Here is a 26,145-nt window from a genome sequence, read left to right as displayed (position 1 = left end):
CTTTCTGTAGAGATGTTTTGCCTTAGCTTTATTGTACACAATTACCGTTGGGTGCTGTAGCTTTGTCATACACTGATACACTGCTATACTTCAAGCTGGATTAGCAACAGATATTGAGACACGAAGGAGAGGTATACAAAATACGAATCATACCATGAAAAGCTGTTAGCTGGATCAGATCAATAATATACGCAGATCTGTCTCATTCAAAGACAGAGGTACTGGCCTTTATTTGTTCTCCAGGAGAAAATATGTGTTGTTGCGCTAGTCATTTAACTCCCTCCTTTTGTTTGCGTTTCATGTGTGCCTACAGCTTCCTGTTTGCAGTACAGTTGCCTTTTCTCCTTTGCGAACACTGTGCGGCATCAGCAACATGTAGCCTCTTTCTGACACCTTTTTGACGCTAGGCGAGCATGGCGATCCGTTGTCTCAAGCAAGAGGACATGCAGTCTCCCGGGAGCTTCAGTGATGGGTCATCCTATTTCGCCTCGCTCAAGGCGCAATACGTACGTGCCATGCGATGCGATTTGCGCCCTCTGCGAATCCTCCTCCGAGTGAATGATCACTTTTAACGAGACAGCGTTAAAGGTCCGTTTTCTGAAAAAACTATGGCGTCGGCGTTGTGAGCGAAATATAACGAGCTTGACTTGCAGAATTGGCCGGTGGCATAGGCGGACACTTATTGGTCGCAGGTTGTGTAACGTCATGAGATCACGAGACATGTCCGAGTTGGCAATAGCTGCTGAGTTGGTCTATAGCTACTAGCAAACTGCATATACGCAAACGAGAAGCAGCAGGCGAAAGCCATTAATAACGCAGTCGCGTCATAACCGTTAAAATCGGAGCTCGAGAGCCCCGAACGTTTTTTGTTGCGTGACGCCGAAGGCCGCTAATCATGGCACCTACATGGCATCCTGACTTTCAGTTTCTACGTTTTAAAATCCGGCGGGTTGATCATTGTTCATAACTAGAAGGCCCCCGGAATGGTGTTTTGTGGCACCACTGTGGCAGACAATTTTGCCCTAGTTACGCTACTGGTACGATCGAATAATCTGTGGGGGAACACAAAGACAGATGGGAGTAACGGAGGTGAAGAGAAGCATCACAACGTTTATGGGGTCCGTTTGAGGTCATTTCATACAGTTCTCCGTATAGAACAAGCCCCTATACTTCCAATCGAAGGTGAACTTGTCGTGTCGACTGTTCCAAGAGGGCGGCTGTCTTGCCTTCAGAAGGTATTAAGATTACCAGTGTTACACCCTAACTTATCGAAGGACATCGTACTTCTGCTATATCAATGATAATAGCACAGATGAAGGTACCGCAAATGAAACATTGGGGTTCGGAGGAGACATGATTAATATTCAGATTCTGTAATCCACACCTGTGGCACAAATAAGCATCCATCACGTTGACGAGAAGCGGTTTGATCGGGTGTCCCTCGCAGAGGTTGAACTCTACTTTGACTGATCGTCTCTTTTAGCAGGAATGAATGTTGTGCACCGCTCTGCAGGGCAGCCCGCTTCCTCACCTCAGCTCAACCTCGCCCACTGAGCTGCAGTTGACACCCACCACTCTGAGCAAAATAACTGAAGCCCGGAGGATGTCCAAGGTAAGAAAGACTTCATGCATGATGCTAACTCAATGGGATTTGTCGGCTTCAGTCGAAATCTCATTGTGGCTTGCCGGATATGAAAAATTTTGAGGCAATATGCGGCATTCGTATTTTATCGACTACAGAACAGCACAGAAGCGTTTTACCGTTCTTACCTGTTCAAGTTCAGGTCTGAGAAAAGCTAGTTATTGATTCGTGCAAAAATACAGGGAACTGATTAACGACACATGTTTCCTTAGTAAGCAGTACGCGAAATGATATACAAAACGTACAAGTCTTGGAAATACGAATGATAGCAAAATCACAAAAGCTATACACGAATGACATAAAATTTACGGTCATTTTATCACTAGAGCAGCATCAGTTATAGAAAAAACTTAAGTGTCATTGAAGTAATTAGCCAGATATCAATAAAAACAAAAATTAGGAGGACGTTTAATTTCGTCTAAGAGTAGGAGCGATTACGGGCGTTCGTTTACGCCATGTATTTTGTTAGGAACGGCGGATTATGATGCAATGACTATTCGCTTTCAATTTTTATTTGTAACTGACTATGATATGACTCATCACATAAAATTTATCTACGATGCGGTACGAGGCAATGACTCAGCACCTTTTAGTTCTTGTTATATTTATTCTTATTTTAATATTCTTCCTATATTTTTCTTTATTTTTATTTGAGTTATCATTAGTTGCCGATGATAAACCATTATATCATGGATTTAGTATCAACCACCCATCACCCCTCACTTCGTATCCATTACTTAGCACTTGATCAACTACTCGGCCCTTATTCTGAGGTTTTGTTATTTTGAAAAGAGTTGTTTTCTCCGTTTTCGACCTCATCTGATTGATGTTAACGCCGGAACCGGAAGTGGTAGCAACCGAACTGCCAACCGGTTTCGATGTTTCCAGCAGTCAAATGACTCCAGGTGGTGGCGAAAACAAAGTGAACTCAGAGTACTGGCCTAGCCTCTGTTTTTCTTACGCTCCGAAAACGTTTGACGTCTCCCGACAACACCCGAGCCGAAGCTAGGGCACGGCGACGACTTTTCGACCAAGCGAGCTACACTGTATACGCTTCGCGTAAAACGTGCTTGCATCCGTGGTTCAGCCACACATGCAGGCCTGTATTCTGGCGTGGAACCAACACCATCATGCGTATTCCTGCGTTCTCACATTGCCGCCACCTTCAACGACAGTTACAGTCCTAGACCCGTATTCCGAGTTTGCGTCGTTGTCCTAAGTGTCGCTATCTCCCCGACCTGAAATCACCTGATTGGGAGAAGCGCCAGAACATGATGTTGTCACCTCTTCCGGTTCCGCAATAGCAAAACCCAGTTCCGGTGTCCGACCAATCAGATGACTCGAGGTCACGTGAGATAGCGACACCTTGATAACGACGCAAACTCGGAATACGGGCCGTGGTTCTTTCCGAGGCAGTCAATTTCCTCTTGCGTACTCCTTCGTCCTCGCCATAACCTCCCGGGCCACCTGCTGCCCTCTACGTACGATTGCAAGGACATATTATACCTTAACTTATGGTTACAAGTACTGTAAAACCTACCGGACCGTACCTGTAGCCTCCTACGTGTAAATACAAGTCCACATTATATGTTAACGTACTTTTACAGGTAATATAATGATGCTCGCATAATAGATGATCACAACAAACTCCGAGCAAGCGACATTATACTGAAGACTGTGTAGGAAAGACGGCTTTAATGCGTGGGTTCAGATAGCTATTCAGTATGCCCAGAATCCTTGCACGAGGGCGCAGTCTCAAGGATTCCTCTGTCCGTGAGCCCTTGGCTGCTACGGAAAGTGCAAGACGGATCGACGATAGCAGAGCGTGTGAGCAGTTTTGAGAGCTTAGCTAATATGAGGGTTTCTCGTTTCGCAGTCAGCGAGCGCGACCGGAGCACCTCACTGGGTCAGCGGCAGTCTTCGGGGCGAGGAAGAGGAGACGCTGCTCGAGAAGGTGCTCGAGCGCCACGTGGCCGACCCTAAAGACAGGACCTCGGCGGACCACCGGGCCCGCAACAAGCTCATCCTCTATGCCGTGCTGCTCGTCATCATGCTGCTCATCACGGGACTTGTGCTGTTCACCATCTTGTCTAAGACCCGTGACACTATCCACGTGGATGCCGCCTGGGGTAATAAAAGGTGTTATTACTCGCTATGGTGGTGGTGGTGGGGGTGGTGGTGGTGGCGGTGTGTGTGTGTGTGTGTGTGTGTGTGTGTGTGTGTGTGTGTGTGTGTGTGTGTGTGTGTGTGTGTGTGTGTGTGTGTGTGTGTGCACGTGCGTGCGTGCGTGCGAGCAATTATTCTTTGAGTTGGCATGTGATAGCGCCAATAAGAGGTCGCGTGTCTATTGTATAACTCTTTCCCATCTATATGTATATTTTATGAACTACATAAGCTGCCCCACCATATTTTGGCCGGCAGCAGGTTCGTACCGCGGCTCGCAGGAGTTCGTAGAGCGGGGCCTCGAGTGCTACAGCTTTCTGGGCATCCCGTTCGGCAAAGCGGCGGGCGGCACGCTGCGTTTCCAGCGGCCCGAGCGGGCGAGCCGGTGGACGCGCCAGACGACCTCGGGTAGTGCCCCATGCCTGCAGCACCCGGTGCGGTTGGGCAACTTCTCCGTGCTCAACTCGGCCCAACAGGGCTCCGAGGACTGCCTGCGCCTCAACCTCTGGACGCCCAGCCTCACCGCAAAGGCGGGTGCCGCATACGCGGATTGTCGCTCATCTTGCTAAGTCTGGCGGGTATCGATTTTAACTGCGCGAATACTGCGTGTATATTACGCTTGTGAAAGCGAATCTCGTTACACTCACTTTGTTTCGAATATAGCTCTGCAGAACGAGTTTTAAATGCGCACGTTGCAGTCTGTTAATAAACGGTACTGATTGTTCCTATGTTTTGTCCTTGTCCTCAATTTGCGCACGTAAGGAAAGAAATAATCACGAAATAACGCAGAGGAAAACACTTTGGTGATACCAAAGCTGAGAGTGCAGCATCCAGAGCGGCTGAGCGCCCTTTGTTTCCGCAATGGCATGGAGTGAAAATAATTATTAAAAAAGGCTCTAGGTAGAATTCTTGTAACTATCTAAGTAATTTCAACCGGAGGCCGACCGAAAATGTGTTAGTATTGAGTCTACTTAAGGTGGGGGGGGGGGGGGGGGGGGGCAGTCTTAACACGTAAAATTCGATGCATGAAAGCTTGGTTCGAACAAGCCGGAACCTTTAAGTGAGTTTCGAGTAAGCGTCCTCCCGCTCCATTTTGCAACGCTTTGACAACGTTGTAATGCGTCGAATTGGTTACCGCGATGATTCCAAGTTCACATTAGAGCAGAAGGTAGAATGAAGAAACACCCGTCCAAGTTGTCGTCTGTGTTTTTTTTTTAAGCAATGGTACCACCTGCATAGCTGCCTATATAAAACTTAACTACCGCTCTTCGTTATTCTGGCCAGACAATAACAGCGCACCCACTTGCAGCTTGCAGTAACTCAGTTGTAAGTTTGACAGGCAGACAAGTGCCTTACGAAGGTTCTGGTGAAGCGTCCCCTTCATTCTACGTCACAGGGCTTTTGTTCCATGCAGAATAAAACGCGTCTTATGCGCCGGTCTCACGATCGTTGGGCAAGCGGCATCTCAAAGGGGATCTTGGTCTAAGCTAATTGATTCTTTGTTTTTTGTCCACAAATTAACACAGCGATATGGAACAAGGACACGAGAAAGAGACATGCAATACAAGGCGGGCCTCATTGAATGTGTTTCTCTTATACTGGGCTTTTTTTTTTTTTTCGCATCCGAAGCGCGATTCCGCTATACGAGGTATTCACTGATGCCGTACTACTAGACAGCGCGAGCCTTGTCATGCCTTGTCCGCAATGTCGCTGGTCGTCGGTGGCATTGGCGCGCGTCGGCTCGCTTTGAGTTCGTTTTGGTGTGCATAGAGTCTTTAGCGGCATTTTCTTGCTCCGGGACATAACGCTGCCTGCTCGGTGTTACAACTAGCAAAACTCGAAAGCAAAATTGGTCGGCTGCGAATTGCATACAATACGACTTGCATCTTATGAAATATGTTAACAGTTAGCTGCTACTGACGCAAGGCACCTCTTGAAGAGACAGCTAATTAATAATTGCCCCAGTTCCAAAACTTCCGTGGCCGCAGAACGGGTTTCAAGTATAGTCTGCAGACTGCCGACCGAAGCTTTCACAGGCTCTGTTCCAGCTGCAAAGCGAAGCATCTCAGTTGCATAATTTCGGTGACGAAAGGTCGCGCAAATACTGTCACGCGCTTGCAGCATAAACGGCCCACCCAGCCAGCATGTTTTACATATTTAGTGTCGGCAACGTAGTTCTGTTTGAAATGCACATAACCTGGAATCTATAGGTTCGCAACAACGCGATGTGCAGCGGGAACCCTTGATACAGTTGTAACACGTCACTTGCAAGTCTACATAGTTGACAGTTCGCGCTAGCTAAACGAACGGATACGTCGCAATTTACTCACCACCAAAAATGGCGCGTCGGCCATCGCACCCTCACGCACGTGCGGCTCTTAGCCTCGCCCGCTTGATCCCCCCCCCTTCCCCCCCCCCCAAAAAAAAATTAAAACACTTCTTAGGATATGACTTTTAATGTCTTCCTCTGTGACAAAAGTTAAGACCACGCTTCACAATGCAGGCCCCCACGTCGGCGAGTCCAACACGAGGCAGTGGTCTTGTAGTACGCCGCACACCGTGACGAAATGAGCGCAGTGGTACGAGCCGATTATTGCTCACGACTACACTATCGCGCTCAATATGAATTGCAACTAGCGAGCATATGGCCGCAGCGCTTTCCGGAAGCACGAATATTGCTCAGTTTCGCTATGGAAGAGGCGCGTGTTGGTCCGAATGGCGTCAACGCTTAAGCGCAGGCGTCAGGCTGATGAATAGTCATGCTTAACAGACGTTACACTGGGATAACTCGATATAAACTTCAGCATTTTTTTTGTATAATAGCGAAATATAAACAACTTCAAGGCAGCTAAGCATATTGATACCAGACGACGTATTAGCATACTGTAAGCTGATGCTTGAGAAGTATAACAATAAATTAAAGATTGAATTGATAAGAAAACTATGAAATTATGCACATTTAAAAAAAAAGTGTTTCGATGTTATCAATCACAAAACGTTAGGCACGTTCAAAGAAAAGACGTAACTGAAGTGTTAAAACATAAATGCTCGGTCCGTATTGATATCAGGGATGACTTCATCAAATGTATACATTAAACAAGTTTAATGGGATAGGAAAACCAAGTTTTTCCTGGCACGTTTTCTATAGGATGGCGCGTAGTACATAGCTGTACACAGTCAGGACGCCTAATTTAGCCCAGTCATCACAGCTGAATATCGCGCGAATAGTTAATACAGCAATAGTTAAGTGTATATGAAAAGGAAATCAGTTCTGTATTGTATATCAGGCGCAGAAGAATGCCACGTGGTGACCCACGTTTAATAATGTCGGTTACAAAATGTTTTCACGGCACTTTGGACCACAAAAGTGCGATAAGCGGAAATACTGCTTGAATTACGCCTGATTCCTGATTTACTACGTCTTCTGTATGCTGCGCGGAGAGGCGTTCGACGAAGCGCCAAATGAAAGGCGCAACACGGACGCCTGCATCGGACGCCTGGCGGGATCAACTTCGTATATGCGTGAATAGCCGATTACGTCATCGGTTATGACCAGACATGACATGACCGGATGTGACGTCATAATGACGTCACTTCTGATTATTATATGTGACCGGATCTGACGTCGAGATCACCACGTTCGGCCATGACCGATGATGTCACCAGGTGTTGACGTCATAGTCTCGCGGTATCCCGCGCAATCTAGCGAAGGAGCGCGACACTTCTCGCGGGCGGACACTCGTCAGCATACTGTCACGTCTCAAAAACGCCAAGGAGGACCCAAAGATAGGACGGGTTTAATAATCAACCAGGACGAGTCTTGCGCTCAAACTTCCTTCTCTTCCAGGCTCGCGCTGGTGGTGCCAGTCATCATCTTTGGTGTCGTCTTCTATGCGGCATTTGCCTCCCTCCTCAGGAAGCATCGTCCCGATGAGCATAAAAGGAAGTAGGAGGTCAAGGTCAGTCCGAGTTGTACGGCTTCATGCGTACAACGTGGACAACGTCGGCTTGTTGCTGGCGTCGCTTTGATGTCGACACCTCGTCTGGCACCACCTCATAAGTGACGTCGGTTAAACGTCGCTGAACAACATAGGGCCCGAAATATCGCCGCAATAGTTTTTTGGAGAGTGCACGGCGGCGAATAGGGGTCCAGACCCACACTTTGTCGCCAGGTTCGTACATGACATGTCGGCGTCTATGATTGTAGAGTCGTGCATCATGCTCACGCTGATTTTTGATCCGCACACGCGCTAATTGGCGAGCTTCCTCTGCACGCTGAGCGATTTCCTCGGCGTCCTGATCAAGATCGTCGGTGTCGGCATTCGGGAGCAACATTGCATCCAGCATAGTTGTTACTGGGTCGCCCGTGAAGGAGGCTGAATGGTGTCATACCAGTGGTGTCTTGGCGTGCCGTATTGTAGGCGAACGTGACGTAGGGAATAATTTCGCCCCAATTCTTGTGGCTCACGTCAACGTACATGCAAAGCATGTCTACGATGGTTTTATTGAGGCTTTCCGTCAACCCATTGGTTTGGGGGCTGTAGTTTTACGGTGACTGGTACCACTGAGGCGGACAACGGTCTCCAAAAGTTCGGCCGTAAATGCAGTTCCTCGGTCAGTTATAATGAACGTCGGAGCGCCATGCCTCAGGACAATGTTCTCAACGAAAAACCTAGCTGCTTCGGCAGCGGTACCCCTTGGCAGAGCCTTGGTCTCCGTGTAGCGGGTTAGATAATCGGTGGTGACAATTATTCATTTATTCCCGGCTGTGGACGTCGGAAATGGTCCCAGGAGGTCCATGCCGATTTGGTTAAAAGGTGTTGTTGGCAAGAGGGTGGAGTAGGCCAGCTGGTTTTACAGGGGGTGATTTACGGCGCTGGTACTCTATGCACGTACGTACATAGTGTTTCACTGTGCCGGCAGTTTTGACCAGTAGTATCCGTGCTGTACTCTAGCCAACGTGCGGGTGTAGCCTAGGTGACCAGCGGTTGGCTCGTCGTGACACGCTTGCAAAACCACTGCGGAGAGCAGATGGGACGACGAGTAGATGACTGTTTCCCCCAGGGCGGAGGTTCTTTTTGTAAAGTACGTTGTTGCGAATAAAGAATGAACAGATTACTCGGGTGAAAATCTTAGGCACAACGGTAGTCGCTTTTCAAAGCAATCAATAAGAGGGAGTAATTCCTGGTCTTCTCGCTGCTGTTGGGAAAGCGTTGCGTCATCTATGACACCTAAAAACGCAGTGTCTTCATCGGTCATAGTGGAAGGTTCGACCGGCGCTCGCGAAAGGCAGTCAGCATCCGTGTGCTTTTTCCAGATTTGTAAATAACTGCTATGTCGAATTCTTGTAATCGAAGGCTCCAACGCGCGAGTTTCCCTGAAGGGTTCTTTAGATTCGTCAGCCAACAGAGCGAGTGATGGTCGCTAACGATTTGAAAGGGGCGAGCGTACAAATAAGGGCGGAACTTCATAACCGCCCATACCACTGCAAGGTATCCTTTTTCGGTTGCCGAGTAGTTCGCTTCTGCCTTAGATAGGGTCCTGCTGGTGTAAGCAATTACTTTTTCCACACCATTCTGGCGCTGCACCAGCACAGCACCTAAGCCCACGTTGCTGGCATCCGTATGAAGCCGTGTAGGGGTGCCGTCATCAAAGTGCGCCAGGACAGGTGGTGTCTGTAAACGCCTCCGCAGCTGTTCTTCACCCCAGCGAAAGACAGCGTTGTCACGCATCAGCGCAGTTAATGGCCAGGCAATTCGTGAGAAACCAGCAATAAACCGGCGGTAATAGGCGCAAAGACCCAGGAAACGCCGCAATGTCTTTTTGTCCGTAGGTGTTGGGAACTTGGCGACTGCGGAGAGCTTTTCAGGATCAGGCCGGACACCTTCTTGGCTAACGACGTGACCTAAGAACTGCAGCTCCTCGTACCCGAAGTGGAACTTCTCGGGTTTTAGTGTGAGGCCCGCAGATCGTATGGCCTGAAATACAGCTAGCAAACGGCGTAGACGCTCTTCAAATGTGGCCGAATACACAATCACGTCGTCAAGATACACCAGGCATGTTTGCCACTTAAGTCTCGAGAGCACGCAGAGCATAAACCAAACGGAAGGACCTTAAACTAGCTCGTACAATCCGTCGGGAGTGACGAATGCTGTCTTCTCCCGATCTCTCTCGTCTACTTCTATCTGCGAATATCCACTTTTCAAGTCCATTGATGAGAAGTAACGTTCATTTCGTAGGCGGTCAAGGGAATCGTCGATGCGAGGAAGAGGGTACACGTCTTTTTTAGTTACTTGGTTGAGCTTGCGGTATACTCTATGCAAAATCGTAAGCTGCCGTCTTTCTTTTTAACAAGTACCACCGGTGACGGCTGGATAACGTCGTCTCTAAGCATTTCGGCGGGCTGGCGCTGAATGGCTTCACATTCTTTCGGGGCCACACGGTAAGGATTTTGTCGAATCGGGCGAATCGAGTCATCCGTGATGATTCGATGTTTTGTCAAAGGCGTTTGGCCGATCCGCGATTCGGAAGCAAAGCAGTCACGAAATAGATCTATGAGATCCAAAAGACGGTCTCGTTCTGAAGAAGACAAATTTGGACTCACATCGACGATGGTTACGCGCGTCTTGCACATTGATCCTTCCTGTTGCAGTGAGAAGCAGTGCTGCACATTTGGGAGGCTGTCGAAAAAGGCCACAGTTGTGCCTTTCGGAATTTGCTGACGCTCGTCGCTGAAGTTTGTCAGAAGCAGTTCGGTCTGCCCATTGGTCACGTTGACTAGCCCTCGAGTTATAGAAACACCTCGGCTTAGTACCAGGGCGACTGCCCTTTCGGCGATACCATCGTTGGTATGCACCATTTCGCACTTCACTTCAACAAGAGACCATGATCGCGGAGCTAATGTCACCGTCTCATTGGCGACGCGTAAGGGCATCAGTGGTACTTCCGCATAACCAAGGTCTTCATGATTGTTGGTGAAGGCAACGACGCTGTCACGAATGCTGATTACAGCCCCATGAAGACGCAGAAAGTCCATGCCCAAGATGAGGTCTTTGCAACATTCAGGGAGAATAACGAAGCTGCCAACAAACACCGCGTTTCCTATTCCTATCCGGGCAGTGCACTTCCCGGTCGGTGCCAGTAGCTGGCCCCCAGCACTTCTTATTACTGGCCCAGTCCAGTGGGTGTTTACTTTGCGCAGCGTGTCGGCCAGTTTCTGGCTAATAATTGAAAAATCCGCCCCGGTATCCACCAGAGCATGTACCTCCAGCCCATCAATGGAAACGGCGAGGTCAGCGCTAACAACGTTATCTGGGTTGCTCGTCTCTTTCGGCATTTGCGGCGGAAGTGCGGCAAGGTTGGCCGTGTCAGCTTCGTCGTCGGGGCTGCTCATCTGGTTCTGCATTTTCGGCGGTAATGTAGGCGGCATTTCCGGTGGTAGTGCGGCAATGTCAATATAACGGCAGCGTCAGAAGCACGGGTTGTCGGCAGTTTCGGCGGTGGTTAGGGTTTTGACACTTTTCGACTGTGTGCAACCTCCCCTCGCGAAGTTGCGGCTGTTAGTTTTCCCGGTGAGTGCTAGGGGACCGCCGTCCGCCAACGTCAGCATTGCCACGACGCATCGGCGGAGAATAACGCTGTGGCGATGGAGAGGAGCGGCGGCGGAAGCCCGGAGATTCGGTTTCCCTGCTGACCGGAAAGCCGTCCTCGGTTTGGGCAGTGTCAGCGTCGAAGCTGCGGCGAGCAGAAGTAGACGGAAAGGCCTCCCCTTCTTCGCGGTAGCGGCAGTACCGATATACGTGGCCAGGTTGTCCGCAATGGAAACAGAGTAGCCGGCTGTCATAACTGCGCCACCTGTCCGTTCGACGTGGTTGAGAGCGCCTGGAAGGCGCCCACTGAGGCTCCTGGAAGAATCACGTCTCCTGACGGCTTGGTGAGCTCGGTGGGGCGTGGTCTGGAGGCGGGCGATGTAGGACCGCGACGTAGCTCTCAGATTGCGGCTCGTGATAAGGTGCAGGAATGTTAGCCGTGTAGTTGACCGATTGTGGAACGCGGTATGGTTCGGAAATGGCTGCCGCGTTGTCGACTGGATGAAGCTGGTTGCACTGAGCAGACGGTGATAGGGAGCACCGAGTTTCATTCTTTACAGCTTGCATGAGGGCCTCTGACGACTGAGCTTTCGTAACGGTAATTCGCTGCAGCTCCTCAAGGACAATTTCTCTAATCATGTCTCGAAGAGTGGTATGATCTGTTGCAGTCAGCGCCGCCGCAGTCGTCGGGGCACAGTTGACAGGTCGGTTGTATTGGCGGCACCGATCTTCGAGGGCTCGCTCTATAGCTGTAGCGTCCTTAATGAACTCACTCACTGTTTTAGGTGGGTTGCGTACTAAGCCGGCAAACACCCGTTCTTTGACACCGTGCATGAGATGCCGTAACTTATTTGGCTCACTCATAGCAGGGTCGGCACGGCGATAAAGGCGAGCCATGTCTTCCGCAAACATAGCCAAGCTCTCATTCGGCTCCTGGACACGCACTTCAAGCAGGCGCAGCGCATTGTCTCGTCGATCAGTTCTCGCAAAGGTGTCTACGAGCTGGCGGCGGAAGTCATCCCATGTGGATAAGTTGGCCTCGTGGTTTTCAAACCACGTTCTAGCATTATCTTGAAGGGCAAAATAAACATTACAAAGCTTGTGATCCGCGCTCCACTGATTAATCTTGGCCACTCGCCCAAACTGGTCAAGCCAGTCCTCGACATCTTTCAAACGCTTCCCCGCGAAAGCACTGGCACCTTGACGTTCTGAAGAGTTACCGGCGTGTTGGGATGTGCCATGGCTTGGGAGACATGATGGACTTGGGCGTTTGAAGAGTCGCTCGGCAGATAGTTGTACTCCGGGGCTAGGCCTAGAAGGCGGCGGCTAGCGCGATGGACAGGCGTGTCGATGTCTGGGATCCGCTGCGGACTGCCAGAAGGAGTCTTATGCATACCCCAGCGCTCCACCAGTGTCACGTCTCGATAGAACGCCAAGGATTACCCAAAGATAAGACGGGTTTAATAATCAACCAGGACGAGTCTTGCGCTGAAACTTCCTTCTCTTCCAGGCTCGCGTTTGTGGGGCCAGTCATCATCCTTGGCGTCGTCTTCTATGCGGCAATATGAAGGGTTTCGCCTTAATATTAAAAAGAAATGTCAGACTATCGAAATGTGTCGTCCACACTCCTTTAAGGGCCGTAAAGTGTGGCGTGAGTGTTGTCGTCTGCTGTATATATATATATATATATATATATATATATATATATATATATATATATATATATATATATATATATATATATATATATATATATATATATATATAGGAAGCGAGGAAGATTGCGACTAGTGGCTGTGTTTGCTCCGTTGGATTCTTTGTTGTATGCCGGTGGTAGGTGGGTCGGCGCTTCTAATCAATCACACGAAAATGAGGCAGTCATATGACCCGTAAGTGCTACAAGTGGGTGACAATTACCAGTCTGTGAAACTGTAGTGATTGCAATTACTAGGTTCCTGTGGCGATTGCATGATTGTGGTGGTCGGACGTATGGGCGTCATTTAAATGGTTAATGCGGCTAATTAGAATAGGCCACGCGATCTTACTGTCGTATGACTCGTCTCAAGTGGACGAGGCGGTCATTGTCAGTTCGCCGGAGGAAGGCCCGTGGCTTCTTGTCGTCGCGCGCAGGGACTGACTGTGCTGCTGTTCCTGCACGGCTTCCAGTTCTACTACGGGGGAAACAGTCAGGACTCGCTGAGCGGTGAGCTGCTGTCGGCGTTGGGTGACCTGGTGGTGGTGGTGCCCAACTACCGGCTCGGCCCGCTGGGCTTCCTCAACCCTAACACGAGTGAGGCGCCTGGCAACTTGGCGCTCTACGACCAGCGGTTGGCGCTCGACTGGACACGCGAGAACGTGCGCTACTTCGGCGGGGACCCCAGCCGGCTGGTTCTCCACGGATACGAGGCCGGCGCCGTGTCCATCGGCTACCACCTGCTGTCGCCGCTCGACCACTGGGTCAAGTCAGTGCGCAGGTAAGGAATCATGATGTGGTTTTCTACAAGCGCGAACTCGAACAAAGCGAGATAGCGAAGCCTTTGTGTGCTATCCGTTGTTTTGACGCGAGAAGTTCAATGTGCCTTTCAGGCTTTTCACCAAACTGAGGCTTCGATTCCTTCGGTCATTCATGACTATGAGTGAGTGATAAGCTGGAGAGTTTGTGTGAACCTGAGTGAGTGCATGTGGAAGCAGTTCCCTGAGAGTGAACGTGATATGCGGGAGGGAAAGCCAGTGGGCCATCCGCACAGTAAATTGGTATGCCCACAAGGACGGTGTAAGTCAGGAAACAGACTTGTATAGATTAAGCGAGAGTTCACTCGCACTTGGGCATTTGAGTTTCATCCAAATACGCTTATATTCGTTAAAATGGTCAGCGTGAATTGCTGCTTACACCACAGTGAACTACTGTCGAGGTCAGCTCAAAGTTTACAAAAGCCCGTCTATATAAGTAACTGCTGCCTTGTATAACTAACCTGGAACTCCAAAGAGAGAGCGGTAAAGACCCCACTCTCAGAGCTGGCAGAGCATCACAAAGGGAAGCTGTTAAAGCTGCAGTGTCATAGACTTGAAGGCCAATCTTAAGTCAACCCCTCACACTCAATCTTCCAATTATGTTAGATCCTTAAGGTATTATAAATTAGTGTTTTAGCTAGGAATGAACTAGAGTGGAATCAATTAGATACCTGTGACACGACTAGCAGCTGACCGCCCGCGGGATGCTTGCAAACGTGCGATTGCGAACGAATAATTGCGCAGATCAAATCTAAAATATTTTGTGAACGTGCTTTTATTCGCGACCCTTGTAGGCTGATTTTGCAGAGCGGCTCTGCGCTGCGCCTTTTCAAGAACAACACGAGCGCCAGCCAACGCAACGTGCGAGCGCTTCAGCTGAAGCTCAAGTGCGGCGCCCTGGGCGAGGATAATAAAGTGCCGCTTTCCTGCCTGCAAGATGTGGCGCCAGGAGCTTTCGCGCAGCCCGTCACCCACACCGACTTCGCATTTGGGCCCAGTTTCAACACCGAGTTCCTACCCGGTACGCCGCACTCTCAGCTTTTTGGGAGGGCACGCGGGATGTGTGTGGCTTCAAAGAAGGGGGGTATCGCGCGTTGCGCTTAGTATGTGTTCTCGCCTTCAGCAAGGACATGATGACTTCTATACTTTCCTATTGCCACTTACCTGCGCATTGTAGCCGTTTCCAGCCCAATGAATCATTGAGGTATTTGAGTTTGTTACTGCCATGAAAAAGAGACCAATCATTTCTTCCTTTACTCCATTTCCCTTGGTCGTGCGACGTGGTGGATTTGAGGTTAAGTTTGTGCAGGTTTTGGTGTTTGATTGCTGGTTCTGCCTCCGTCCTTGTTGCGGTGGCTGCCGGGAACGTTCTTTGTGTGAATGTATGACCGCAGTCGTGCAGTTAGAAAAGAAACAAGGTCGGCTTTTCTAAATCAAGCTTCCTGACTCGCGATAATCCTGATTCGGCGATGGATACACTAACCATCCTTTACTTCGTAAACCAGATGCCTGCTCGCTCGCCAATTGCTCGATCCCAGCTCGCTGACCAAACGGATAATTGCACCTGCTTCCCTTGGGGGAACGTGTTTTGCTCAAGGTCTCTGCGCAAGTACATAAGTAGCACAGAGCTTCGGCGCCAAGGGGTAAAAGGGGGTAAAGGTGGTTATGGCCAAAACACTTTCATCCGGTTAGGTTCTACACCCTGAGTATACATAAACTTAGGCACTGTGCGCAGCGTTCCCGAGCCAACTGCTGCCGGATGCGATCAACTCGAAGGACGTGCTGCTCGGTACAGTCTCCGGCGAGGGCGTCGTTCTTGCCGAGCTGTACGTCAGCCGCTCCCGCATCAACCTGATAGAGCTGTTGGCCGCGTACGGCGTGCTGGACGCCCCGCAGCTGGTCGCGCTCTATGCCAGCCAGTGGGATAACCGCACCGGGAACCTGGCTCTCGCCAAGCAACTCCTCGGTATGCAGCCACATCTGGCGTTCTGGAATCACGAAGAGGCGTCCGTCACTTAGCTCTTCGTGAACTGTATTCACATATGCTGTTCGATACCGCCCAGCTAATTGCCATCTGAGCTTTTGGCTTGGAAGCGCACTGCGCGGGAGGACTGCTTCGCGGCCCGCACCCATTCAGCGCGAAGAGTTTAGCTGATGCGACCAAATTTGCTTGCAGATTTCATTTCTGCTGATGCGAGCATGTAAACTAGCTACTCTACCGCAGGCTTGCGGCTGGGATAAGTTTCGACGAACTTCATGCAGTGTTTACTAATTGTTTACGCCGCAGGATGTCAGCTTCATCGAAACCGAATTTGATTGCTTTTCTGCAGGTTATACACCTGAACTACCTAGTGTCGCTGCTTTCTCAAAACTCAAGCCAAGCCAACGGTAGGGAAATGAGAGGTTCGTTGTGACGTATGCAATGAGGAAGCAAACAGACACCGAGACCAAGAAGCATAGGGAGCGTGTCTAATGCCTAAGGTCGAGGATACATATATCTTCGCTGGTAGGGAATCGTATGTGAAATGCCAAAGCCGTGGACTTGGATCCCATTGACGGAATTGGATTGACTTTTCTTCTACTTCCTAACCAATTATTATTCAATGCATAAGCGATTACACTAACAAATTTCTCACTGATCACTACTTTACAATAAAATGAAAATGCTCCCAATGCTTCACTTTGCTTAGGTTGCTTCCTCAGTGCATCAGCGCAGTCTCAGCACGTTTATCCAAATTATTTGAAATTGACCCCGGCGGGGATGTGACGCAGGCGACGTGCTCTTCTCGTGCCCGGTGCAGTATCTGGCGGAGCAGTTGTCGTTGTCCAACAACCGCGTGCGCAGCTACCTGTTCGTGCACAAGCCGAGCTTCAGTGTGTGGCCCGACCCGCAGGCGGCGCAGTACGAGGACCTGGACTTCGTGTTCGGCGTGCCGCTGCGCCGGGGCCTGGGAACGCCCGAGGAGCAGGCGCTCAGCCGCCGCCTCATACAGCTGGTGGCCGCCTTCGCCAAGGACGGGCAAGTCCTCACGCATTCCTGGTGCTCGCGCGACCTGTGGATGGTGCTATAGCATTGTACCTAGTTATGCAAGTGCCACTGGACGAACGGGACATTGCGTTTTGGGGACCACCTCGGTCCCTTATTCAGGGGGCGACAATGGGCAGTGCAGCGCAACTTTAAATATTGTCACAGAAATAAGTGAAACTGGTTCAGCAGGTTTACTTACAACTAAGTAAAAGCACCGGCAAGGTACGGAACCGAATGGCGGGCGAGCACCGAGAGCGAAGAAGACGAGCGCGTGCCAGTCTCCCGAGCTCGCCACATGGCGGCGCCAGTAAGATAACATTGCGGCATTGCCTCTCCCGGTGGAAAAGGCATCGTCCCGATGCCGAGTGGCGAGGTCGAGGATAACCGTAGTCGGCGAGGATGCGCGTTCACATCAAATAGGTAAAGGAAGCAAAGAAAAAAAAACACATGTAGCTTGGCCTAGCGGGAGTAGAAGGGCTTCATGTTGACGACATGTACAACTTCCGATTGTGCTTGCCGTCGGGATGAGCGAACAGTTCCTTGCGGGGTCACTTCGTAGGTGACGTCGCTGAGTTTGCGCTGTAGTTCGTACGGGCCGAAGTAGCGGCGCAGAAGCTTCTCGGAGCGACCCCGCTGGCGAACAGGTGTCCACACCCAAACCGGATCGACAGGGTTGTAAATTACCTCCCTGTGACGAAGGTTATACCGTCGAGCATGTTTAACTTGCTGTGTAGGACTCTCAGTCTAGCCAGCTGGCGAGCGGCCTCGGCATGCTGCACAAATTGGTCGGCACCGGCAATCGATGGGTGGGCAACATCTGGCAGTAGCATTGCGTCCAGCATGGTGACAGCTTCGCGACCGTACACCAAACGAAACGGTGTAAAGCGGGTCGTTTCCTGGACTGCGTGTTATAAGCAAATGCTGCATACGGTAGTATCTGGTCCCAGTTCTTATGATCTTCGTCGACGTACATAGAAAGCATATCGGCGATGGTCTTATTGAGTCCCTCAGTAAGGCCATTCGTCTGAGGGTGGTAAGCTGTTGTTCTGCGATGACAAGTGCCACTGAGCCGCATCACTTCCTGGCTTAGAACTGAAGTAAATGCCGTGCCTCTGTCAGTTAAAACCATCGCAGGGGCACCGTGACGAAGGACTAGATTAAAGATGAAAAAGTTCGCAATATCAGTAGACGTGCCGCTGGGAAGAGCTTTCGTCTCACAATAGCGGGTTAGATAATCTGTGGCGACTATAAAGTACCTGTTGCCCAATGATGACGTAGGAAATGGCCCGAGCAAGTCCATACCGACTTGGTGAAAAGGTACTCGCGGAGGAACAATAGGCTGCAGCAGGCCGGCCGGCTTGACAGGTGGTGTCTTCCGACGTTGGCAATCACGGCACGTCCTAACATAGCGCTGAACCATAGCGACAAGCCTGGGTCAGTAGTACTTTTGTCGTACTCGTGCCAAGGTGCGCGAAAAACCGAGATGTCCGGCAGAAAGCTCGTCGTTGCATGCCTGCAAAACGTCGGTACGGAGCGGCGTTGAGACAACCAGCAGGTACTGAATGTCTGTGGAAGCGTAGTTTTTCTTGTAGAGGACACCGTCACGCAAGCAGAACGACGACAGGCCACGCGTGAAAAGGCGAGGCGGCGATGAGGCGGTTCCTTCGAGGTAATCGATGAGGGGCCGCAGTTCGGTGTCGTCCCGCTGCTGTTGAGCGAGTTCTGGCGTCGAGAGAGCGCCCAGAAAGACGGAGTCATCTGTTTCACTTGAAGAACACGGAATAGGGTCTCGGGATAGGCAGTCAGCGTCACTGTGTTTCTTGCCGGACTTGTACACAATAGTGACTTCGAACTCCTGTAAGCGGAGACTCCAGCGGGCTAACCTGCCTGAAGGATCTTTAAGGTTCGCTAACCAACAGAGTGAGTGGTGGTCGCTGACCACTCCAAACGGCCGACCATACAAATACGGCCGAAATTTTGTTACCGCCCACACAACTGCAAGGCACTCCTTTTCGGTAGTAGAATAATTCGCTTCGGAACGAGACAGGGTGCGGCTGGCGTAAGCAATCACCCGCTCAACGCCTTCTTGCCACTGAACGAGAACTGCACCGAGGCCAACGTTACTGGCGTCGGTATGCAATTCTGTGTCGGCCTCCTCGTCGAAGTGGTCAAGAACGGGCGTTGTTTGAAGGCGCTGCGAAGCTCCTCGAAGGCCCTTTGCTGCTCGTCGGCCCAGATGAAAGGCTGGTCATCCTTTGTTAGACGAGTCAATGGTTCCGCTATTCTGGAGAAGTCGTGCACAAATCTCCTGTAATATGCACAGAGGCCCAAAAACCGACGCACGGAATTTTATCAGGGGGGGTCGGGAAATCAGCTACGGCAGCCGTCTTCTCTGGATCAGGGCTAATTCCCTCAGCACTCACGACGTGACCCAGGAACTTGAGCTGTTGGAATGCAAAGTGGCATTTTCTGGTTTGGTGAAAGTGCGGCCCCGCGGATGGCATTTAGCATGGCCGTCAATCGTTTGAGGTGCTCTTCGTAGGTCGCAGAGAAAATGACAACGTCATGAAGGTAGACGAGGCACGTCTGCCATTTCAGGCCGGCTAGGACAATGTGCATCATTCTTTGAAAGGTTGCGGGAGCGGAACACAAACCGAATGGAAGCACCTTAAATTCGTACAGTACGTCAGTAGTAATGAATGCGGTTTTCTCTCGATCACGTTCATCGACTTCGATCTGCCAGTACCCACTATGTAGCTCGAGCGATGAAAAGTATCGGGCGTGGCGGAGTCGTTCGAACGAGTCATCGCTTCGAGGCAATGGGTAGACGTCCTTTTTCGTAATTTTGTTAGGCCTCCTATAGTCGACGCAGAATCTGAGTGCTCCGTCCTTTTTAGCGACCAGCACAACTGGTGAGGCCCATGGGCTTGTGGACGGCTGGATCACATTATCGCGGAGCATTTGATCAACTTGCGCCCAAATAGCATCTCGTTCTTTCGGCGATACTCGGTAGGGGTGTTGGCGGATAGGGCGCTCGGTGGGATCAACTATAATTCGATGTTTGGTTACTGACGTCTATTTCACTTTGGAAGTGACGGCAAAGCAGTCACGGTAAGTGTCCAGAATTGCTTGAAGGCGGCGTTTCTGGGTAAGAGACAAAGCAGGATTCACGTCAGTCTGAACAGTATGTCCAGTGCTCTCGGGAGGGTTCTCGTTGGCCAGCGAAAGGGCGCAATGGGCGGATGGCGCACTGACTTCGTCAAAATAAGCGATAGCTGTACCTTGCGGTAAATGGCGGTATTCGGCCCTAAAGTTCGGTAAAAGCAGTTCAGTTCGTTTATATCTCAGGGCAAAGACCCCCCGAGCGACGCAGACTTGTAGGCTCAACAATAAATCCACGTTCGTTTCCGCGAGACCTTGAAAAACGGGGGGGGGGGGGGGGGGGAGGGTGTCGCACTGAACTGTAACAAACAAGCTGGTGCGTGGAGGTAGAGTGACATGGTCGTCGCACACTCGGAAAACTGGCCTGCCTGTGTAGTCGTCGCTGTGCTGTATGTACTCGTCGGAAATTGCGCGGTGAGTGGAAAAAGTCACCATGAAGTCACGGAGGTCGATGATTGCGTCGTTTTCTCTAAGAAAATCAAGGCCGAGAATCAGGTCCTTGGAGCACTCTGCTAGCACAACAAAGCAACACGAGAAAGTTACGTGGTGAATCTCGACGCGAGCGGTGCACACTCCGAGCGGCGTTACCACATGCCCTCCGGCTGTCCTTATCGGAGCTCCGTGCCAAGGAGTCAGGACTTTTCGCAGAATGGTAGCAAGGCCATGACTCATAACGCAAAAATCAGCGCCGGTATCTATAAGGGCAGTCGTGTTGTGGTTATCAACGACGATCGGTATCTCGGCGGAATGTAGCTCACCGTCGACAAAGTGCGGCGTGTCAGAGATCGTCGGGCTGACGGGTCGTTCGTTGCGTCGAATTACGGCGTCGAAGGTAAGCTTCTGTGATCGTCGGGAGGTCGTCGGACTCGTTGATCGTGCGGTGCGTCGATTGGGGGCGTCGGAGGAAAGCTTCAGCGATCGTCGAAAAGTGGTCGGACCGTTGGTAGGAGCGAAGGGTCGGAGGTCGGTCAGTGTGATCGAATCGGTGAGCGGAGGATGTTGGTCGTAGTGTCCATCGACGGCGGCCCTACCCCCGAGGGTCGCCGTCTTCAGTATTTCCGGTGCGGACTTGGGGACTCCCTGAGGGAAGAACGGCGGCTGGTTGAAAACTGTCTCGGCGGTGGTGACCTGGACTGGCGTCGCCGGAGGGACGCAGGTGGGACGTGGTCGCTGAGGTATTGGTCGATGTCCCGAGGTCGTTCGCCATAGCGTGGCCGAGGGGCATCCGGGGAAAATCCGCGCAAGCCCATCCGACGGTACGGGCAGTGGCACAGAACGTGACCGGCTTCGCCGCAGTGAAAGCACAAAGGCAGATTGTTCGGCGTGCGCCACGCGTGTGCTTTGCGAACGGGTGGTCGAGCTTCAGGCACATCAGTCGAAACTGGATATTGGGGTGGAGGCCGAGCGGGAGGAGCAGGGTTGCAGGGTGCCAATTGTTCAGGCGCAGGGGTACGCAACACGTCGCTGTACGTCATGATCTGTGACGCAGGCGGCTGGGGTGACGGTACTGATGGCACTGCTTGGCTGAGCTTTTCGCGCACAATATCCGAGATGCCCCCAACACGTGGATGTTGTTCGAGAGAGGGTAGCTTTTGCAGCTCTTCGCGCACGATGCTTCGGATAAGTTCGCGAAGGGCTTCCCTGTCGTTTCCGGCCATTGGCAAGCGGAAGTCTACGGCAGCGATGTTCGCAGAGCGATCAAAATGTACAAATCGCTGATTCAAGGCACGCTCGATACTTGTTGCTTCTTTCGTAAAATCAGCAACAGTACGTGGAGGGTCACGTACAAGGCCAACGAACAGCTGCTCCTTGACGCCTTGCATAAGGTAGCGCACCTTCTTTACCTCCGACATGAACGGATCCGCCCGGTTGAAAAGGCGAGTCATTTCTTATACAAACATGGCGACGCTTTCATTAGGCCGCTGTGCTTGGGACTCTAGAGCGAGTTAGGCCATCTCTTTTCTTTCATCGCTGCCGAATGTTGCGAACAGCTACCACCGGAAATCCTGCCAGGTGGAAATGGTACCCTCATGGTTTTCGAACCACATCTTTGCGGCATCCTCTAGTGCGAAATAAACATTCTGCAATTTCCGCTCCTCGACCCACGCATTAAACACAGCGACCCGGTCGTAGCTGGTCAGCCAGTCCTCAACGTCTTCGAACTTGCCGCCATGAAACGGCGTGGGCATACGTGGAGTATGGCAGATCAGCTGCTGGGCACTCACGGGAAGCTGAGTGGTCTGAATTGCCGCTGTAGTCATCGTGGTTCGCGGTGGGGAAACAAGAGGACCACACTCGCCTCTCAAGCGACGGCTCGCCTTGTGCTCAGGTGTCGTGTCCACGGTGTGTAGATGGGCGTAGGGGGCAGCCAGAGGCTCTTCGTGCATGGGATCCACCCAGAACCTCCACCAAAAATGTCACAGAAACCATTGAAACTGGTTCAGCAGGTTTACTTACAACTAAGTAAAAGCACCGCCAAGATAAGGCACGGAACCGACTGGCGGGCGAGCACCGAGAGCGAAGACGACGAGCGTGTGCCAGTCTCCCGAGCTCGCCACATGGCGGAGCCAGTAAGATAACAGCAATATTTCGAAGATGGGAGAATGTGGGGTTCACCGAATGGAAGGAGGTTCGAAATGAGGATGCGATGGTCGCAAGAACAACGGCGGTGATTCTTGGCTTGTCTTTCACTAGGTGCACAGGCGGCTGGCTTGCGAAGAAGGAAGTGAAGGGGGAAGGGCATGGTGGCAATGTGGTTGCCTCATATGTTGTAGCTAGGGTTGTCAATCGTCTCGGACTTTGCGGCACTGACCCGCATTTTCATCTGAAGTCCCGAGTAGCGACTTGCTCTTATAGGAACAGCGATGCGTATCGTACTCAAGTCTGAATTGTTTCGTACCTCATGATGTCAGGTGACAAAATAACTCGCGTTTCCGGCCCGCTCACAGCACTGCCCGCAAACGTGATGGGGCGCTGGACGCGCTGCATATGCATTGGGCTCGCCATTGCGCATAACAGAAGTACCACAGGCTGACGTGGCAGCACTCGAGTGGAGAGAACCCGCAGCAACGAAAAGGCGGTATTAATCTTCCGCTTTGTCGGGCAGTGTCTACTACCACCACTTCAACTTTTATTTTCACGGTGACAACTGAGGTATAACGACTCCGAATACTTCACACCTGGCGGCGGCTGCGTCATGGGCGAAGCAATATGCTACCGTGTGATCTGTATTGTGTAGCGTTTATCTGCAGGCACAGCTGCAGAGAAGCTAACTTCCCATGAAGCGCGAGAATTTTTATAAATATATCTTGAAACAAGGCTGCTTTCTGTCAGCTATCAGTAGTCAGTTGAAGTACAGATTTAAGAAGTCACAACAGAAACTAAGGTGGCTGTCAATTAGACCACAAAAGTTGACCATTTGAAAAACGCACTACTTGCGTTGTACTGCTTCTGCTGCACGTGACACTTTTTCCTGGAGCGCTTATGCACATTTTCAGGTCTCCTTGCATGAAATGGAGAAACATGCTTAACCTGGTAACTGCCCTAGGGAGGTGATGACAGCCAACAGCAATATGCCACTTCACTACGTTTGGCTATGCCATCCAGTTTCATAGCATTACAGTGTGCAGAGGCTTGTAAGTCAGCGGAATAATACATCGAAAAGCACGGCATATCACATACAGAAGTTAAAGCTCTAAAGCGACATGGTCTGAGAGGCCGTAGTGGAGGACTCTGATGATTTCGGCCGGCTCTTTAACGGGCACTGACATTACACAAAACTCCGGACCCTTGTTTTTCGCCCCCATAAAAAAGTATTGCCATGACCTCAGTCGACCCCGCTTCCTTGGGCTTGCAGTCCAGCGTCGTAAGTACTTTAGACCAAATGTACATCATCTCACCACACCATATCATCTGTACTTTTCACATCTTCTCCGATGAGTCTCTCTGCTACTCGATACTGAGTCATGCGTGTGAAAGTTATTTACCTCTTTCCGTTACAACAATTTTCGACAAACGAATTTGGAGTATACTTTAATCATGTTCTTTTTTTTCGGCTGAAGTGGAGCACGTTGTGAAACGTCTCTGGTTGGGAATTAATGCGGAGTAAGTCATTAACGAACTTTTTCCTCTCGACAACAGAAAAGAAAAGCTGATTAGGTGGCTGAAAAGTAACACGTGACATTGTGAGCGAGCGTATACCGCGACTACAGCGCTGATGAGTAGAGGCGTACACTGTTGCTTTGCGAACAGAGCAACATGAGTGACAATGCACTGTGCAGGTATTCGATGGTTCTGCAATCACGGCGAACGTCGTACTCTCGGAAGCACCACGCAGCGTTGGGCGTTTTACCGCGAATCTGTCGCGCACACAAGCCCGCCGGAGTGGAAGTGGGTGAAATTTCAAGGTTGCATGCATTTGCGCATTCCATAGCTCAGGGCTAAACGACGAACAGGTGCGTGGAATTTGTAAGAAATAAAAGTGAGCGAGGCGGATCTGGGACGCGCACTTTAATACGCCAGCTTCAGCGTAGATGGCATGTATACTTCGTCTCACAAAATAGCTGCACCACTGCGAAAGGCAGAGGAGCCTTTGCAATTGTGCTCCTAACTGCCTCTCGCCCCTGCGCACAATAGAGAATTGTGCTCCTACAGTCCCCCCCCACCTAATTGGAGGGGCAAGAGGCGCGTAGGAGCACAATTGTCTATTGTAGTGCGCGTGATCCTGATTGGCCCGGGGTGCCTCTGCCTTTCGCAGTGCTGCAAACATCTTGTGAGACGAAGTATAGTTCCAGGGGCGAGACATTGAAACGAAGTTCACTTTGACTGAAAACCAAGTAAGGTTACGGTTCGTGGACTGTTGATCGGAAGCACTTTTGTATCCGGCTCCTTCTGAGCTTCAGCGAGGTCGATAGTAGAAGGGCTTTAGGGTGTGATGCTGCGTGACATGACCTGGGCGATACTGAGTAACGAATGAAGCCTGTGCCATCTGTGACCCATTTCAGATGATGGTACGCTGGTGCTGCAAAAAATTTAAGCTACTTTCGTTGATAAGAGAGACTCTAATTTTATTTTATTTTTTACTAGAGCTACAAAAGATCGTCACCTCGCATCCTTAAAGCTGTATGCAGCGCCCCATGGGGTTACTTGTACCATCATTTTGTTTTTTATTTATTCTCATGTTATTCGCTATAAGTGGCCGTAAAGTCTTATCCAGAAACGCTCAGTATCTTCCTTTCGCCCTACAGTCTGCGATGAGGGCGCATGTTAAATAGCCCCGTATGGTGGAAATTATTTAAAGCTATCAACTACGACGTCCGTCATATCTGAGTCACTTTTGGACGTCAAACCCCGAAAACCAGAGCAAACCGGAAATAATAAGAGCAGATGAGCGGAATCAATCTCTCCCTACGCAGGGCGCTGCCGCGGCTACACGAAGGCGGCGAGTGGCCAGAGTTCCGCGGCCTGGACAACGACACGGTCGAGATCACGCTCGACGGCTTCTCTCTGGCTTCGATGGCGTCACATGCCGAGAAGTGTCGCCAGATCCGGCCACACATCTTCTACTAGCGACTGCGGGCACCCACCGCAGCGGCTTTCTCGGGAGGACCGCGTTCCTGGAATGTCTATACGCCAGACATCCCAGGAGCTCTCAAGGCTCCGAGAGATTATTGCTCATAGGAATTTAACACCTTGGAACATTAGCGCAGACCTGCTTTCATCAGTTTTCGTTCAATATTCTTGGACTCTTCTTTGTGCCTACCCGTGACTCACTCTATCATTTCGTTAGCTCACCCGGAAGTGCGTTGTAGATTCGAGTTTGTGGTTCACCGGAAGGCAAATAATGGCACTGCTGCTTTGAAAGCCACCTTGTTTACTTATTCAGTTTAACTTGCACATTAAAGGCAAGCGAAATAAATGGCAATGTATGCTACGTACGCCACTTGCAACGGCACAGTGCCAGCAAGTAACACGAATGAGTTCGACTGGCGCGTCGTGAGTTGTGTGCAAGAGACGACTGTTCGCGCGTGCACCGAGCTCGTTGTTGTAAC

The 26,145-nt window shown here is 50.7% G+C and overlaps 1 protein-coding gene across 1 annotated transcript; it reads left to right on the top strand.

Annotated features, from left to right (window-relative positions):
* The first annotated feature begins 413 nt into the window (after nt 1-413).
* On the top strand, nt 414-25,663 carry LOC146184969 (acetylcholinesterase-1-like). Its single transcript, XM_084605852.1, has 9 exons — nt 414-506; nt 1,514-1,612; nt 3,519-3,771; nt 4,067-4,335; nt 13,525-13,868; nt 14,700-14,926; nt 15,641-15,871; nt 16,678-16,924; nt 25,510-25,663. Exons 1-9 carry the CDS (start codon nt 414-416, stop codon nt 25,661-25,663), a joined length of 1,917 nt encoding a protein of 638 aa, XP_084461978.1.
* Nucleotides 25,664-26,145: the final 482 nt, after the last annotated feature.

This window comes from Amblyomma maculatum, chromosome 6, assembly GCF_055883805.1.
Source record: "Amblyomma maculatum isolate TAMU_Amacu chromosome 6, ASM5588380v1, whole genome shotgun sequence".
In the NCBI taxonomy this organism is placed as follows: domain Eukaryota; kingdom Metazoa; phylum Arthropoda; class Arachnida; order Ixodida; family Ixodidae; genus Amblyomma; species Amblyomma maculatum.
This window is presented reverse-complemented; position numbering and strand designations above follow the sequence as displayed.